We start from the raw sequence: 13,830 nt of genomic DNA on the forward strand, positions 1-13,830 counted from the left end.
GTTTTTTGTTTTTTGAGCTGCTTCGCAAGACGATTTTCCCTATGGGCTTGCTTCGCAAGACGGAAACGTCTTGCAAGTTTGTTTCCTTTTTCTTAACACCGTTAATACAGTTGCGACTTGACTTCGAGGAGCAACTCATAGCACGCGGTGTGGTAGCCTTTTTTGAGGTTTTTGAAGACTTTGGTGATTTTTGAAGCTTTTCCAAAACTTTCCTGACACCGTGCTTTGCAAGACGAAAAAAATCGCAAGACGACAAAACTCGCGGAACGCATTAATTTCGTCTTGCGAGGCACCACTGTATGTATGTAAGTAAATTGGACAAGATTAGCATCAATTATAAAATATGGTGATGATGATGATGATAATAATAATAATAATAATAATTTTATTTATACCCCACCCTCCCCAGCCAAGACTGGGCTCAGGGCGGCTAACAACCAATAATAAAAACAAGTTGATTAAAATACAACTTTAAAAAAAGATTAAAATACAACATTAAAACATTAAAACATTAAAATGCAGCCTCTTCACAGAATAAATTGCTGCTTGAAATCAGTGATCCAGAGCTGACTCGACCCGTAACTCTCCCCCCTCCCCCTCCTCCAGGATCGCAGTGACAACGAGGTGGAGAAGGTGAAGAGCACCCTCATTCTGTGCTACGGCTTTGTGGCCAAGCACGCCCCCAAGGAGCTGGTTCTGGCGCGGATCGATGCTGACATCCTCCGCAACATCTTCCTCTACTTCAACACCAAGGTGAGCCTGGGGTGTTGGGGTCAGGCGTGACCAGGGGGGCAGGAGGCGGGCAGCTTCAGTGGCCTCTCAGTCCTGGCCTCCTGGAGGGTTAATGCGTGTCTCCTTTATTTTGTCCAGGTTCTGGGAATAAAAGTAGAAACCAAGGTACAGTGTCAGGCCCTTGGCTCGCACTCGCTCTGTCCTCTCGGTCTGCCTCTCTCTCTTCTCTAGTCAGCTCTTAGGAGGAAGGCTGGGGGGCAAGGCTGGGCGGCAAGGCTCCCTGCCCCATGGCTCCCATTGGTTTAACTGGCACAACTGGTGCCTATCTGTCCTGTCAAGGCCAGGATGAGCAAGCTGATGGCAGTCTCCTGCCGCACAGAAGAGGGTCCCTGAATCCCACCCCTTCCCAAGCCCCCCTCTGGTCAGAAAGGAAATGGTCCCTGGTTTGCCAGCTGATCCTGGAAGTGCATGCCCAGTCTGCTTAGGGCAAGCTCTGGGCAAGCTCTTGCCTGCCTCTGCTGCTGCTGCCCCCTTACAGGGCTTTGGGCAGCTGGTCCACAGAAAGGGGAAGGGCTGTGTAGCTCAGTGAGGAGAGCATCTGCCTCACAAGCAGAGGGTTCAGTCCCCCCGGAATCTCCTGGTATGGGTGGGAGAGACGCTTGCTTGAAACCCCGCAGAGCCACGGCTGCCGACCAGGCAATACTGGATAGACCGGTATAAGGCAGCTCCCCATGTCAAGGGCATCATAAAGGGGCTGAGGCAGTTGCCCACTTTCTAACTCTGCCCTCACCCCCAAGGTGAGGCTGAGGCCCCCAGTGCCCCTGGAAAGGGGGGGGTGTTTGGGTGTGTCCGCTCATTGCAAGGAGTCTCGCACTAACATTTTTCTTCTGGTCTGTCCTTTGCACTAATCTCTCTGGTGGGGTCACGCTGGGTGGTTCTGAGATGCTGGCCTGGAAGCCCAGTTGGCACTACGTCCTCCTCCCCTCACTGGGGGGGGGGGTTGACCTTGAGGCCCCCGGCAGTGAGGGCCCTGCCGGGGCGTGGGATGGGGGCAGAGGGCACTCCTGAGCAGAAGAGCCCAGGGCAGCAGAACCAGACTTGCTTCCGAGCAGCTGGAGTTTTGGCCATGGCTCCCTTTGACCCCGGGTCCCCTGGAGTTTTCTTTCCTGGGGTGCGTCTTTGCTTTCCTCTGCCACGCAGAGAAGGGCCTTGGGATGGAGCACCCCCTATTCTGGCCACGTTTCAGGGGAGGCGGGTGCTCAGCCCCTTCCATATTCCTCCTGCACTTGGCCTTCCTCTCCTGACCAGGCCTGCCCCTCTGGGCCTGCCCTGGGCTGGGCAGTTCTCACCCATGTGGGTGGGTGGCAGTTGACCCTCCCGCCTCCGAGCGAGAGAGGGGCTGTGAGGCTGGCTCTGGTGCCCTCAGTGCCACCCTGCATCTTTGCCCTCAGGACCTGATGCTGAAGCTGTGCCTCATCCGGAGCATCTGCCTCATCTGCCAGGCCATCTGCAACAGCACCCAGTCGGGCGACTTCACCTTCTCCCGCAAGGCGGAGCTGGTTTCACAGATGATGGTGAGGAGAGGATGTTGCCATGGATGGGAAGCCGTTTTGGCCTGTGTCCTCCTCACCTGCTCCTCCCGTTTGGCTCTCAGTTTAGCCTTGTCTCCCAAGCCCTGAGCATGCCCATGGCAGGAGAGGGATTCGGCCCCGGGGATGGTCCGTAGGGCCAGCACTTGCAGAGTGCTCTGAGCCTGTGCAGAGTGCCTTCCCCTCCCTGTCTGGGACCCAGTTTCTCTGGGCCGCCTGCTCCATCTGCAGAGGGGTCCTAGATGCAACGGGATGTACTCTTGCTGGGTTGTGAACCTTGGCCGCCCCTCTTCCTCCGACGGCTGCCTTGCCTGCCCTTCTAATCTGCCTCCGCATCTCCCACAAGGCTTGCAGCGTGGGGAGGGGGCGTCATCCCGGGAGGGGCAAGGGGCTGTGGCGGCCGGCCTCCCTCCTCTCACGCTTTCTCTTCCGCAGGATTTTATCAAGGCGGAGCCTCCGGACTCCCTGCGAACTCCCATCCGCCAGAAGGCGATGACGGCCTGCATGTTCCTGGTGTATCCTTTCCCCCCCCAGCCTGTATCTGAGGCACAACTGGAAACACCAGCCGGGAATGCCACAGGGTGCCCAGCTGAGGTTTTTTGGGGGGGATTCAGACTTAGGGGTTTGCTGAGAGGTTGCCAGGAAGCCAAGAGCTGTCTGGCGTCCAGCTGGTCTCTTTGGCCACTGATGCTCCTCCAAACCTGTCTAGCGCATCTTCCATAAAATAAACTAAGCCCACCAGATCTGAGAGCCACACATGAAGGATGCTTTGGGTGGAGCTCTTCCCTTTCCTGCCCCTAGGGGTGCCCCTGCTCAGGAGTTTTTCCCAGGCCCCCTTAACTTGCCCTGCAGGGTCCTGGAGCCGCCTCTGAGCGAGGCTGAGAAGGCTGAGCTGATGGAGACCTGTCTGGGCAGCGTCCTCCCCCTGCCCCTGCCGGACGCCCCCAGGGAGAAGGACGGGGGGCTGGAGGCTGAGCACAAAGAGGTACGGCCGGACGGAGCTCCCTCTGCCTCCCCCCCCTTCCCTGCCTGCCTGAGCAGCCCCTTCCATCCACAGCTGGCCGCTTTGTTGGGCATGCAGGGACGGGCTCTGGCAAGCACCCGGTTGCCCTTGTCCAGGTGGCACTGGAGGAACTCCTTGCCGCAGGTCGACATGGTTCCTCCTCTGGCGTTTGTCAACCGGCCCCCCTCCCGTGGGGAGTTCCAGGTGGCTTTGAGTGGGGGAGCTGCATCCCTGGGTCCCCTCCGCTTGGGCCTGTGCAGACGGGCCTTTGGCGCCCGGGATGGGCAGAGGCAGAGACCCTCCCAGGAGTGTCTCTGGGCTCCACAGGACATGGGACTGGGCTTCTGGGGTGGGGTGGGGGGTGAGAGAAGCTGTGTGGAGCTTTCGCACCCAGGTGGGAGGCATCACCTTCCCTTCCTTTTCCACACTCAGCCTCTGTGGTGCGACACCCTTCGTGCCCTCAAGGACCTGCTGAAGAGCATCCTGCACAGACACATGACGCCCCACGGCCTGCAGACCATGTTTGAGGTAGGGAGGGCAAGGAGAGAGGCCCAGGGGTCTCCCACAGCCCTCCTATGGTGGGTGGGCCTTGCGCATTGAGCAGCCGCCCTGGCCCACCGGTGGCAGTCCCTGGAGAGAGCTGGAGGCATCCTGTCTGCCCCCTTCTCCCCCACCCTCTTGCTCCAAGGCACCAGCTCCCTCCTTCTCTTCCCTCCTTCTGGGCAAAGGGCTGAGAGATCTTTCCTCCCAGGGCCACCCTTTGCCCGGCCTCTGCTGCTGCCTTCCGGGGGCTCTTGCAAGGGGACCCTCTGTGGTATTTCTCAGGCCGAGCTGCCATTTCTGCCCTCTCCCTCCGCAGCACCTGAGCCCCTGGATCAAGTCCGCCAAGGAGCATGAGAGGGAGCGAGGCGTGGAAGTGAGCGCGGCCGTCTTGGAGTTCTATCGGGAGAAGCTGAACGTCAACGTGAGTTCCCCTCCCTCCCGCAGCCACAGGGCTGCCTTTGCTTTGCTTTGCCTGATATTTGGGCTGCTCAGGACCACAGGGGTGTCTGGAGCATTCTTGTTTGTGGTCCCTCACGTTGGCACCAGACACAGAGCCACTGGGGAGCGGGGCCTGGTGCCCACCTGGTGCTGCCAACAGCCCTCCCAATGTGGCACACTGGCTGTGTCTCCCCGGCTCCACCCCTGGCTGCGTGGTGCCTGGTGGAGAGTGCGAAACCTCGCACCTGACTGGACTATGCATGGGGGAACTGCCATTCACAGTGCTCAGTTTATTCAGTCATTATAATAATTGTAACTCACCCATCGGGCTGGGTTTCCCCAACCACTCTAGGCGGCTTCCAACAGAATATAAAAAGGAAGACCTCATATATTAAAAGCTTCCCTGCCCAGGGCTGCCTTCAGATGTCTTCTGAATGCCATAGAGCTGTTTATCTCCTTGCGAGAAAAATTCTCAGGGATGACCCACACCCCAGCCAGCACCTCTTTAAACTTCTGCCCTCGTGCAGGAGATATAAAAGTATAATCAGCTGTACCAACAGGCTAAAAAACAGCTTCTATCCGTGGGCTGTTAGGCTGCTGAATGGAAAATAACATAGCGAAATTGATTTACGAGGTGGTGTATTGTTCAAGAAGAGATTGTTTGGCCGGGGGAGACTCGTTTAATTTCATTGGGTTTTTTGTGTGTTCCCCCCCCCCCCAAAAAAATTATTCATTTTATAACACAAATAAAAAGCACAAGCAGAAAAGACAAACAATACGGACAAGTTCTTGTCATAGCCTTATTTTTCTAAACATTGTTAAGTGGGCTTCCGCAAGTCCCACCTGTCTGATTTTCATTTTACTCATTTAATTTCATTGTACACAGGTTGTACAATGACAATAAAGCTTTATTATTATTATTTATTTTTATTTATTATTATTATCATCATCATCCATCATCATCATCATTTGACGGGAGGGCGTTCTGCAGGGCAGGCCCCTCCTGTGCCAAAAGAGCTCCCGATGCGAGCCAAGCTCTTGCAAGAGTGGTGGGCCACCTCCTGCCTTGCACAGAGTTTGGGGCTCTCTCTGGGGGGCTCCTGGGGGGCTCCTGTGAGCCCCTGGCCCTGCTGGCTTGCGTGAGTTTGACCGACAGCGGCTCAGGTTGTTGTGGCCCAGTGCTGCCCCCTTGCGGGGACTGTCACTGGGGCATGGCAGGGCAGCCCCCTTGCCGCCGTGCTCTCAATGGGCCTCCTGGTGCCTTGTCTTCCCTGTGCCCAGACGGTGGTCCCTTTCTACAACGTGGGGCTGCTGATCGCGCTCTTCGCCCCCCGCTGCACCGACTCCCTGGCCGGCACCCGCCAGCACGCGGTCGACTGCGTCCACAGCCTTTTGTACATCCAGCTGTACTATGAGGGTAAGAGCCAGGGCCAGCGCTTGTTTCTTGGGGGGGGGGGGTGGCAAAAGCGCGAACCTTCCTGGTGGGATCTCTCTGTCCCTCCCTCTCCTCCTGCGTAGGGCCAGCCTGGCCTCTGCAATACTTGGCTCTGCCAAGGCCGAGTCGAAGGTGTAGGAAGCCTTGTGCATCTTGGCACCAGGATCCCCCTTCCATACCCCAATCTCAGGGGCCCCTGCAGATCCCACCTCCCCAGGAGGGCCCCTTGCATACGATGCACAAACAGGGCCCCCCCTGCCTCCTGTGACATCCCATGCAGGGGCCTTTCTGGGGCCCAATGAGGACTTTGCTTTGTCAACCAGCCTTTTAAGTGATTTGCTCGTCTCTGTATCTGGACTTGACATTGCATTCATGTGTTTCTATTGTCAAACTATACGGAAAGCACTTCATTAAAATCCCAAATTCAACGAAAGAGTTCTTTAACCAGGGCTTGCTCCCACCTCCTGGCTCCCACCGGCCTTGTTTTTCCTGGTGGGGGGAAAGCAAAATGAGTGGGAACTGGAGAACTTGATCTTGCCCTTTCCCTTGAACTCGCTGACACTCAGTCCAGTACCCTCCCCCCAAAAAAAGATGAAGAGCAGTGGTTGTTTGGGATGCTGGTTCCCTCTCTGGACAGCAGAGGGGGGTATATTGCTTGCGCAGGCAGGAGCTGCTGGGATTGCCAAGGGGGCTTGCAGGGGAGGGGGGAGATGGTCCTGGAAGGGCAGCTGTGTGGCCCAGATGGGCAAAGCCCCCCCCCGATGCCCCCAAAGACCTGGCTGCCCTTCTCCGTCTGCGCAGGGTTTGCTCGAGATCACAAGGACGAGTCTCTGGAGAAGCTGAAAGCCCTGAAGACCGGCCTGAGAGACCCCGACGTCAACACCCTCTTCCAGGCCTGCTGCAACATAGCCCAGGTGGGACCATGAGATACTCAGCCTGGGCGGGGGGGGGGGGGCGCTTGTTGCCCAAGGGGGTCGGGGGCTTCCCTTTGGTCTCTTGGGGTAGCTGGGCCGGTTCCTTGCCTGATGAGTTCCTGTCCTTCTCCTTTTAATGTATTTTAAATATTTGTTGGGAGCTGCCCAGAGTGGCTGGGGAAGCCCAGCAGCATGGGCAGGGTACAAATAATAAATTATTATTATTATTGCTTGGCCCAACAGGTAATAGCCAAGCGCCTCCCCCCCGACCAGCTGCTCAGCCTCCTCCTCTCCATGCTGGAGGGCTTGGCGGATCCGGACAAGAACTGTTCCCGCGCAGCCACCGTGGTGGTCAACTCCCTCCTGAAGGAGCGCGGGGCTGTCCTGCTGGAGAAGGTGAGGCGGAGGTGGGGGGGCTCCCCTCCCTCCCACCTTGGGCTTTTGAATGCCCATGGGTGCTAGGAGGAAGGCTGGGGGGGGGGCTCTCCCTGGATTGGGATCCTGGGTCTTTGGGGCAGAGACTCAGCGGGCTTCTCTGTGCTGCCCCTTCGTAATGAAAGAATTGTAGAATGGGAAGAGACCCCCCCCCGCACCCAGGGTTGTCTAGTCCAACCATAGCTGTCAACCTTTCCCTTTTCTTGCAAGGAATCCTATTCGGAATAAGGGAATTCCCCGTAAAGAAAGGGAAACGTTGACAGCTCTAAGTCCAACCCCCACTAAATCATCCCTAACGGGTTTCCCCTGTCGCAGGTGTTTCAGTTGTGATGTGATTCCTGCATTCTTGTAGAGGAGTTGGCAACAAGTGCCAAGTGGGGGGGGGGGCGCCTCTGTAGCGGCATTGAGGCAACGGGGACTCCAGAAGCCCTTACGTGCTCCCCCCTAGGGCAGTGGTTCTCCACCTGTGGGTCCCCAGATGATGTTGGATTACAACTCCTATCATCCCTGAGTTCTGGCCTTGCTATCTAGGGACGATGGGAGTTGTAGTCCAACAACTCTGGGGACCCACAGGTGGAGAGAGGATGGAGCTGAGGGGTCCCTCCTTCCTCCTGCTCTGCCTGGGGGGTGCCTGTCGCAGCAGCCTCTGAGCCCCCTGTCCCCCCGCAGGTGCCGGAGATCCTGGCGATGGTGCACTCCAAGCTGCAGGAGGTGGAGGAGGAGGCTGTCCGGAAGGCGGCCCAGCAGACGGTCCACATCCTGGCCGCGCAGCACAAGGCCGCCGTGGTCTCCAGCCTCCTGGGCAACCCTCTGCCCCTGGACAGGTAGGCGGCTCTGCACCTGCGTCTGCTGGAGCCCTCGGGCCAAAGCCTTTGCCGCTGCAGCTGCTCCTGGTGGCCTTGCTGCAGGGGGGCTTCTCTCCCTGCCTCCCTTCTCTCCCCCCAGGGTAAGGAGGTGGCGCACAACCCTCAGGAAGGCTCCGGCCGAGGTCAGCCAGGCCAGGAGGAAGCCCTGATGTGCCCAAGGGGTCTCTCTCTCTCTTGATCCTTTACACTTCTGCTTCCTGCAGCCCAGAGCGTCTCTCCTGCCAGGGTTCTGGCTGTGGCTCTTGGGAGCCCCTCTTGAGTTCAGCCCCAGGGACTACGAGGCCAAGCGGGGAGGGAGCTCTGCTGGGTCAGGAGCTGGAGCCCGAAGACCCTGTGACTGAGCATCCTGGGCTGGGAGAGCCCCTGTATCTGGCCGATGCCTGAAAGCATGGGGCTCCCTGTCTCCCAGAGCAAGCTTGTCCCCCTGCAGCCATATAATAATAATAATAATAATAATAATAATAATATTTATACCCCACCCATCCAGCTGGGCTTCCCCAGCCACTCTGGGCGGCTTCCAACAAAAGATTAAAAATACAGTGGTGCCTCGCAAGACGAAATTAATTCGTTCCGCAAGTCTCTTCGTCTTGCGGGTTTTTCGTCTTGCGATGCACGGTTTCCCATAGGAATGCATTGAAAATCAATTAATGCGTTCCTAGGGAAACCGCCTTCAGACCAGGTCCGGGGACAGTCTGTCCCCGGACCTCTTCTGAAGGCTGGGGGGGGGGATAAGGGCTTTTCTTCCCACCCCCAGCATTTTAAAAAACCCCGGGACAGCGGAGGACTTCTCCGCTGTCCGGGCAATCTTAAAATGCTGGCGGGCGGCATTTTAAAATCGCCCCGGGACAGCGGAGGACTTCTCCGCTGTCCGGGGCGATTTAAAAGCCCCTGGGAAGGCAGGCAGGGGGGACAAAGACTTTTGCCCCCCGCCAGCCTTCAGAAGGTGTTCCCACCCCCTGCCCCGCTTCGGAGCACCGTTCCGAAGCGGGGCGGTGGGGGAAGGTGTTCCCGCCCCCCCGCCCCGCTTCGGAGCACCGGGAGAAGCGATCTCCCCGCAGCCCCTTGCTTCAAAAGAGGTCCGGGGGCAGCGGGGAAGAAGCGCTGCGCTTCGCGCTGCCCCCGGACCTCTTTTGAAGCAAGGGGCTGCAGGGAGAAGCGATCTCCCCGCAAACCCTTGCTTCAAAAGAGGTCCGGGGGCAGCGCGAAGAGAAGACCCGCTGTCCCCGGGGCAAGCTTCGTTTTGCGAAGCAAGCCCATAGGGAAATTCGTCTTGCGAGGCAACTTGAAAACGAAAAAACCTTTCGTTTTGCGAGTTTTTCGTCTCGCGAGGCGTTCGTCTTGCGGGGTACCACTGTACATTAAAACATCCGTCATTAAAAGCTTCCCTAAACAGGGCTGCCTTCAGATGTCTTCTAAACATCAGGTAGTTGTTTTTCTCTTTGACATCTGGTGGGCGGGCGTTCCACAGGGCGGGTGCCACCACCGAGAAGGCCCTCTGCCTGGTTCCCTGTAGATTCACTTCTCGCAGGGAGGGAACCGCCAGAAGGCCCTCAGCGCTGGACCTCAGTGTCCGGGCTGGACGATGGGGGTGGAGACGCTCCTTGGCCTGGGGAGCCTCTGACACTGGCCTCCTTCTCCTTCCCCTTCCCCATTTCAGCTGCAGCTGCCTGATGTGGCGGGCCCTGGCCTCGGAGCCCCCCCTCGCCGCCCAGGTCTTGGAGCTGCTGCTGGAGAAAGTGAACCGGGACGTCCCCTACAAAGAGAACAAGTCCTTCTTGCGGGGCAGCGGCTCCGAGCGCGTGGCCACTTTCTTCCCCCTCGCGGTGAGTGTCCGGCCTGCTTGCTAAGAAGCCCTCCTCCTCCTGCTGCTGCCTCTTCCTTGCCCCCCCCGCCCCCCACACCTGGGCTGCTGCCGCGCCCCCTCCGCTGCCCTCATTTCCTCCCCTCGGGTGTCTGTGCCAGGCCTGGTCCCTGGAAAAGAGGCCTTGCCATATAATGCCTATTAGCGCTAATCCGCTGGCTCATAAAGGCCCTCTCAGGTGTTCGTCCTCCAGGGAGATCGCTTTGCGTTTTATCCCCCCAAGAAAATAAACGCCGCCGCTTGGCAGCTCTGTGAGCAGGAAAGCAGCTGTGAAAATTTCCTCCTCCTCCGCCGAACCAGACGCAGATGCCAGCGGATCCGTCATGCTTGAAAGCCGACCCCGGCCCCTGCAACCCCCCCTGGCCCACCCCAGGGCCATTGTTCAGGAGCAGCCCAGCCTCTCCGCTTTCAAGTGGCCACGGCAGCGAGATGCGACACACAAACACACACATTGGAGTGTGTCTGCTGTGGTTGCTTGACCCCGCGGAGTTCTGCTTCAGCCTTCAGACCTGCGCCTTGCTCTTCAGCCCCACCTGCCTCCCAGCAGCCAACACTTGGGGGGCCCCCAGGAGCAGAGCAGGCCCATCTCTCCACACTGGCCGGCAGCAAAGGCTCCCGGGGTTTCCTGGTGGGGCTCAAGCTGTGGAAAGGGGTTACCTCCTGCCCCCCAGAAAGCCCCAGGGACGCCTCCATCCTCCCAGGGACGTTTGAGCCCTCTGCCTTGGGGGCAGCCTGCTTGAGCGCCCCAGGGTGCCTTTCCCGCCCGGCTCTTGGTGCCCCCTCCTGACCTCCCCTCTCCCCCCTCCAGGCCACCTGCGCACTGCATGAGATCATGTCTGTCCCGGAGTGTGGCCCGGCCATCATGGGCCTTTACGCTGAGCTCTTCGTCTCCCTCCTGCTCCGGGTCAGCTGCACGGTGGGCGTCCATCTCCCCAAGAACATGCAGTCCAAGGAGAGGAAGAGCGCCGGCCGCGGGCAGCCCCTCCGGCCGCTGGACCCCTGCAGGTACCGCTGGGCCAGCCCCCTCAGCTGCCTCCCTCTACCTGCCATGTGGAACTGATTTTGCTGGGGGTTTGTTTTTTTCACCAACACGGCGGCAGCGGCAGCAGCAGCGAGGTCTCCGCACATAATCTGATGGTTGGGTAATGCGCCACGGCCCATAACGTATTAGGTATGAAGGCAGGCCTGACCTCGGCGGGGGATTAGCTCCCCCCTCGCTTTCCACACACTCGCCTCCCCCTAAATCAGGAAATATTAAATCGCTCTTCCTGTTGCAGCCTGGCTTGTGGTTTTCGCCTTCGCATTCTTTGCATGGTGCGTGCAGAGGTGCCCTCTCTCTCTCTCTCTCTCTCTCTCTCTCTCTCTCTCACGGCTGCTGGGTTGGGTTACGTCTGCCTCTCCAGCAAGGCAGGGAGGAGCTGCTCAGTGCTGCACAGGCCAGGGAAGCGTTTTCCTGAATATAAATTGAATTTGGGGGGGTGGGCTGCACATTCAGAGCAGCCTTGCTGTGAATCGCTGGGAGCCTGGCTCTCCCCCCTGCGACACGCAGAGCAGCAGTGCTGTGGATGCCTTGTCCCGGGGGGGGGGCATTGGGCACCTCTGGCCATCACCTGCACTTCCTTCATCCACTCCCTGCCCCTCCTCAAGGAGGTGGGGCTTGCTTTTTGGTTTCTGTGGGGCAGTGTCAGACGCAGCAGGTGTTTCCCCTGCCTGCAGAGTGTGGTGCTCCTGCGCCACTTGCATCGGCTGGGGGACGACCCTGCGCTCCCCCTGGCACCTTGGCCTGGCAGGCAGCGGCTGCACTGGGTGCTTCAATGTGATCGTGTTTCTTAATGGTATCAACGCCCGTCCAGGGGCCACAGCGGCATTCGCCTGCCAAGGGTCCTTTGGCGTGGGAGGGAAGGGTCTGTTTGGCCAGGGGGTCCCTTGGCCCGTGTGCCTGTGGGTGCTCACCGCTTCTACACCATTTCAAGTTGGCTGCTCCACTTAGAAGCCCGCAGGGTCAGCCTCCCAGGGGTGGTGGATGCCCCTCGCTGGCCTACCAGCAGGCAAGGCACAACTTTGGCTTCGCTGCCCCAACTCCTGGCTTCCTTTCCCTGCGCCAGAGAGGGGGAGCCTGCCGTCCTCCAGAGGTTCTTGGACTCCCAGCAGGGCCAGTGGAAAGGGATGCTGGGAGTCCAGCAACATCCCTGGGGGGCCACAGAATCACCCCCCTCCCCGGTCGGAGTCGGCAAACTCCCTTGGTGTGTTCCACCAGAGCTGTGTGCAGACAGCAATCAGATTCCCAACTGGTTGGTGAGCCGGATCCTGGCAATGACTGGAGGCGCTGGGCAAGATGGGAGTCTCCATGCCAGGCCCCCCCCCCCCCCCACGTAGCCAGGCTGGGTCCAGAGAAGGGCACCTGTGTCTCCTCTCGGACGCTGGTGGAGAAGAGCAGGCTGCCCTCCTGGTCTGTGTGCGAATGCTGGTTTCCTGTTTTGGGGGACCCCAAATCATCATATCCTCCCCTCGTATTTTGGGCTTAGTGTGACAGGACAATGGAGGTTTTCCAGATGTCACGCTCCGCTCACGGCGCAATAATCCCACCCCCATAAAACACTAATGCAGGCAAAACCTCCTCTGAGCAGCCGCGCCAGCCGCCCGGGGCTTCTTAGCGTTGCGGCCGACAGCCTTGAGCACCTCCAAGAGGCGCCTGGGGTGGCAGGAGTCACGGATCTGGCCCCTCTCCCCCACCCTCCCCTCTCTCAGAGGCAGAATTGAGTGGACCTTTTCTCTCTCTCTCTCCCCCCTCCCAAGCTCTGCCGTGGAGACCCTCAAGGCCATGCTGACGCAGGGGGGCAGCGAAGAGGTGGCCAGGGCAGTGTCGGCCTCGGGCGGCTGGGAGTCCCTGAGAAGCGTGGAGAGGCACCATGATGGCGTTGCCGTCCTGGCCAGGTGAGCGGCTGGGTGGCAGGCAGAGGTGGCTCTGCCCGCTTGAGCCCATCTCCTGGGGCTGCCCTGGGCAGGGGGACGTGGCTCAGCTGGAAGAGCCTGGGACCAGTTCCTGGCCTCTCGCCAAGGTATAGGTCAAGGGACCCCTGACCATTAGGTCCAGTCGTGGCCGACTCTGGGGTTGCGGCGCTCATCTCGCTTTATTGGCTGTGGGAGCCGGCGTACAGCTTCCGGGTCATGTGGCCAGCAAGACTAAGCTGCTTCTGGCGAACCAGAGCAGCGCACGGAAACGCCGTTTACCTTCCCGCCGGAGCGGTGCCTATTTATCTACTTGCACTTTGAGGTGCTTTCGAACTGCTAGGTTGGCAGGAGCAGGGAGCTCACCCCATCGTGTGGATTTGAACTGCTGACCTTCTGATCGGCAAGCCCTAGGCTCTGTGGTTTAACCCACAGCACCACCCGTGTCCCGGACTCTCACCAAGTCAGGCACAATCAGGCCAGGAGCGGAAGGGCCTCTTGTGTTGAGATGCTTGCTGCAATCCCAAGAAACCTGTTTGCCAATCCCAGAGACATACATCCTGTCCTGTTGCCCTGGGGGCGGGCAGCATTCAGTCAGTTCTGGTTATCTCTCTTTGCACCCCAGGCTCTTGGCTACTGAGCCTCCCAATTTGGCCCTGGGACTGAGCGGAGCTGAATCTCCTGGCAGGGCTGTGGAGTCATTGGGAGGGGGAAGCAGTGGTGGACATGGGAGCCCCTTCCCCTCCCGCTTCCCAAGGAGCAGAGCTGGCATGGGGGGGGCTGCCCCCTACGTGGCGAGAGGCCTTCTCAATTGGGGTGGGTGCCCTCTCCTTCCGCAGCGCCATGGCGAAGCACGCTGGGCCCAAGCTGCCCCTGATTGTGAAGACCCTCTCCCCCATGCTGAACAGCATCTACGACAGCCAGCGCTTGACCACCACGGCCTTCTTTGCGGAGGTGGGTCCACGAAGGGGCCGGGGGATGGGGGTCCTGCTGTTGGCCTTAGCCAGGGTGGGCAAGGCAGTAATGAGAGGGGAAACTGCAAAGGGGGAGGCTGCCAAGAGCTGC

General features: G+C 59.1%; 1 protein-coding gene across 8 annotated transcripts in view; it reads left to right on the forward strand.

Annotated features, from left to right (window-relative positions):
• The window catches only part of MROH1 (maestro heat like repeat family member 1), a 59,712-nt gene that overhangs the window by 39,458 nt on the left and 6,424 nt on the right, over nucleotides 1–13,830 (forward strand). For 7 of the 8 annotated variants that reach the window (XM_081012470.1, XM_081012476.1, XM_081012474.1 and 4 more), the window contains exons 22-36: nucleotides 607–753; nucleotides 871–897; nucleotides 2,184–2,306; nucleotides 2,757–2,836; nucleotides 3,174–3,306; nucleotides 3,757–3,852; nucleotides 4,184–4,288; nucleotides 5,587–5,722; nucleotides 6,542–6,654; nucleotides 6,898–7,050; nucleotides 7,759–7,913; nucleotides 9,613–9,778; nucleotides 10,625–10,821; nucleotides 12,613–12,750; nucleotides 13,605–13,719. In XM_081012470.1, coding sequence (XP_080868596.1) covers nucleotides 607–753; nucleotides 871–897; nucleotides 2,184–2,306; nucleotides 2,757–2,836; nucleotides 3,174–3,306; nucleotides 3,757–3,852; nucleotides 4,184–4,288; nucleotides 5,587–5,722; nucleotides 6,542–6,654; nucleotides 6,898–7,050; nucleotides 7,759–7,913; nucleotides 9,613–9,778; nucleotides 10,625–10,821; nucleotides 12,613–12,750; nucleotides 13,605–13,719 — 1,884 coding nt within the window. The remainder of the gene's footprint in view (nucleotides 1–606; nucleotides 754–870; nucleotides 898–2,183; nucleotides 2,307–2,756; nucleotides 2,837–3,173; nucleotides 3,307–3,756; nucleotides 3,853–4,183; nucleotides 4,289–5,586; nucleotides 5,723–6,541; nucleotides 6,655–6,897; nucleotides 7,051–7,758; nucleotides 7,914–9,612; nucleotides 9,779–10,624; nucleotides 10,822–12,612; nucleotides 12,751–13,604; nucleotides 13,720–13,830) is intronic. The other variant, XM_081012477.1, reaches the window with a different exon arrangement.

This window comes from Podarcis pityusensis, assembly GCF_964106645.2.
Source record: "Podarcis pityusensis genome assembly, chromosome: 7".
In the NCBI taxonomy this organism is placed as follows: domain Eukaryota; kingdom Metazoa; phylum Chordata; class Lepidosauria; order Squamata; family Lacertidae; genus Podarcis; species Podarcis pityusensis.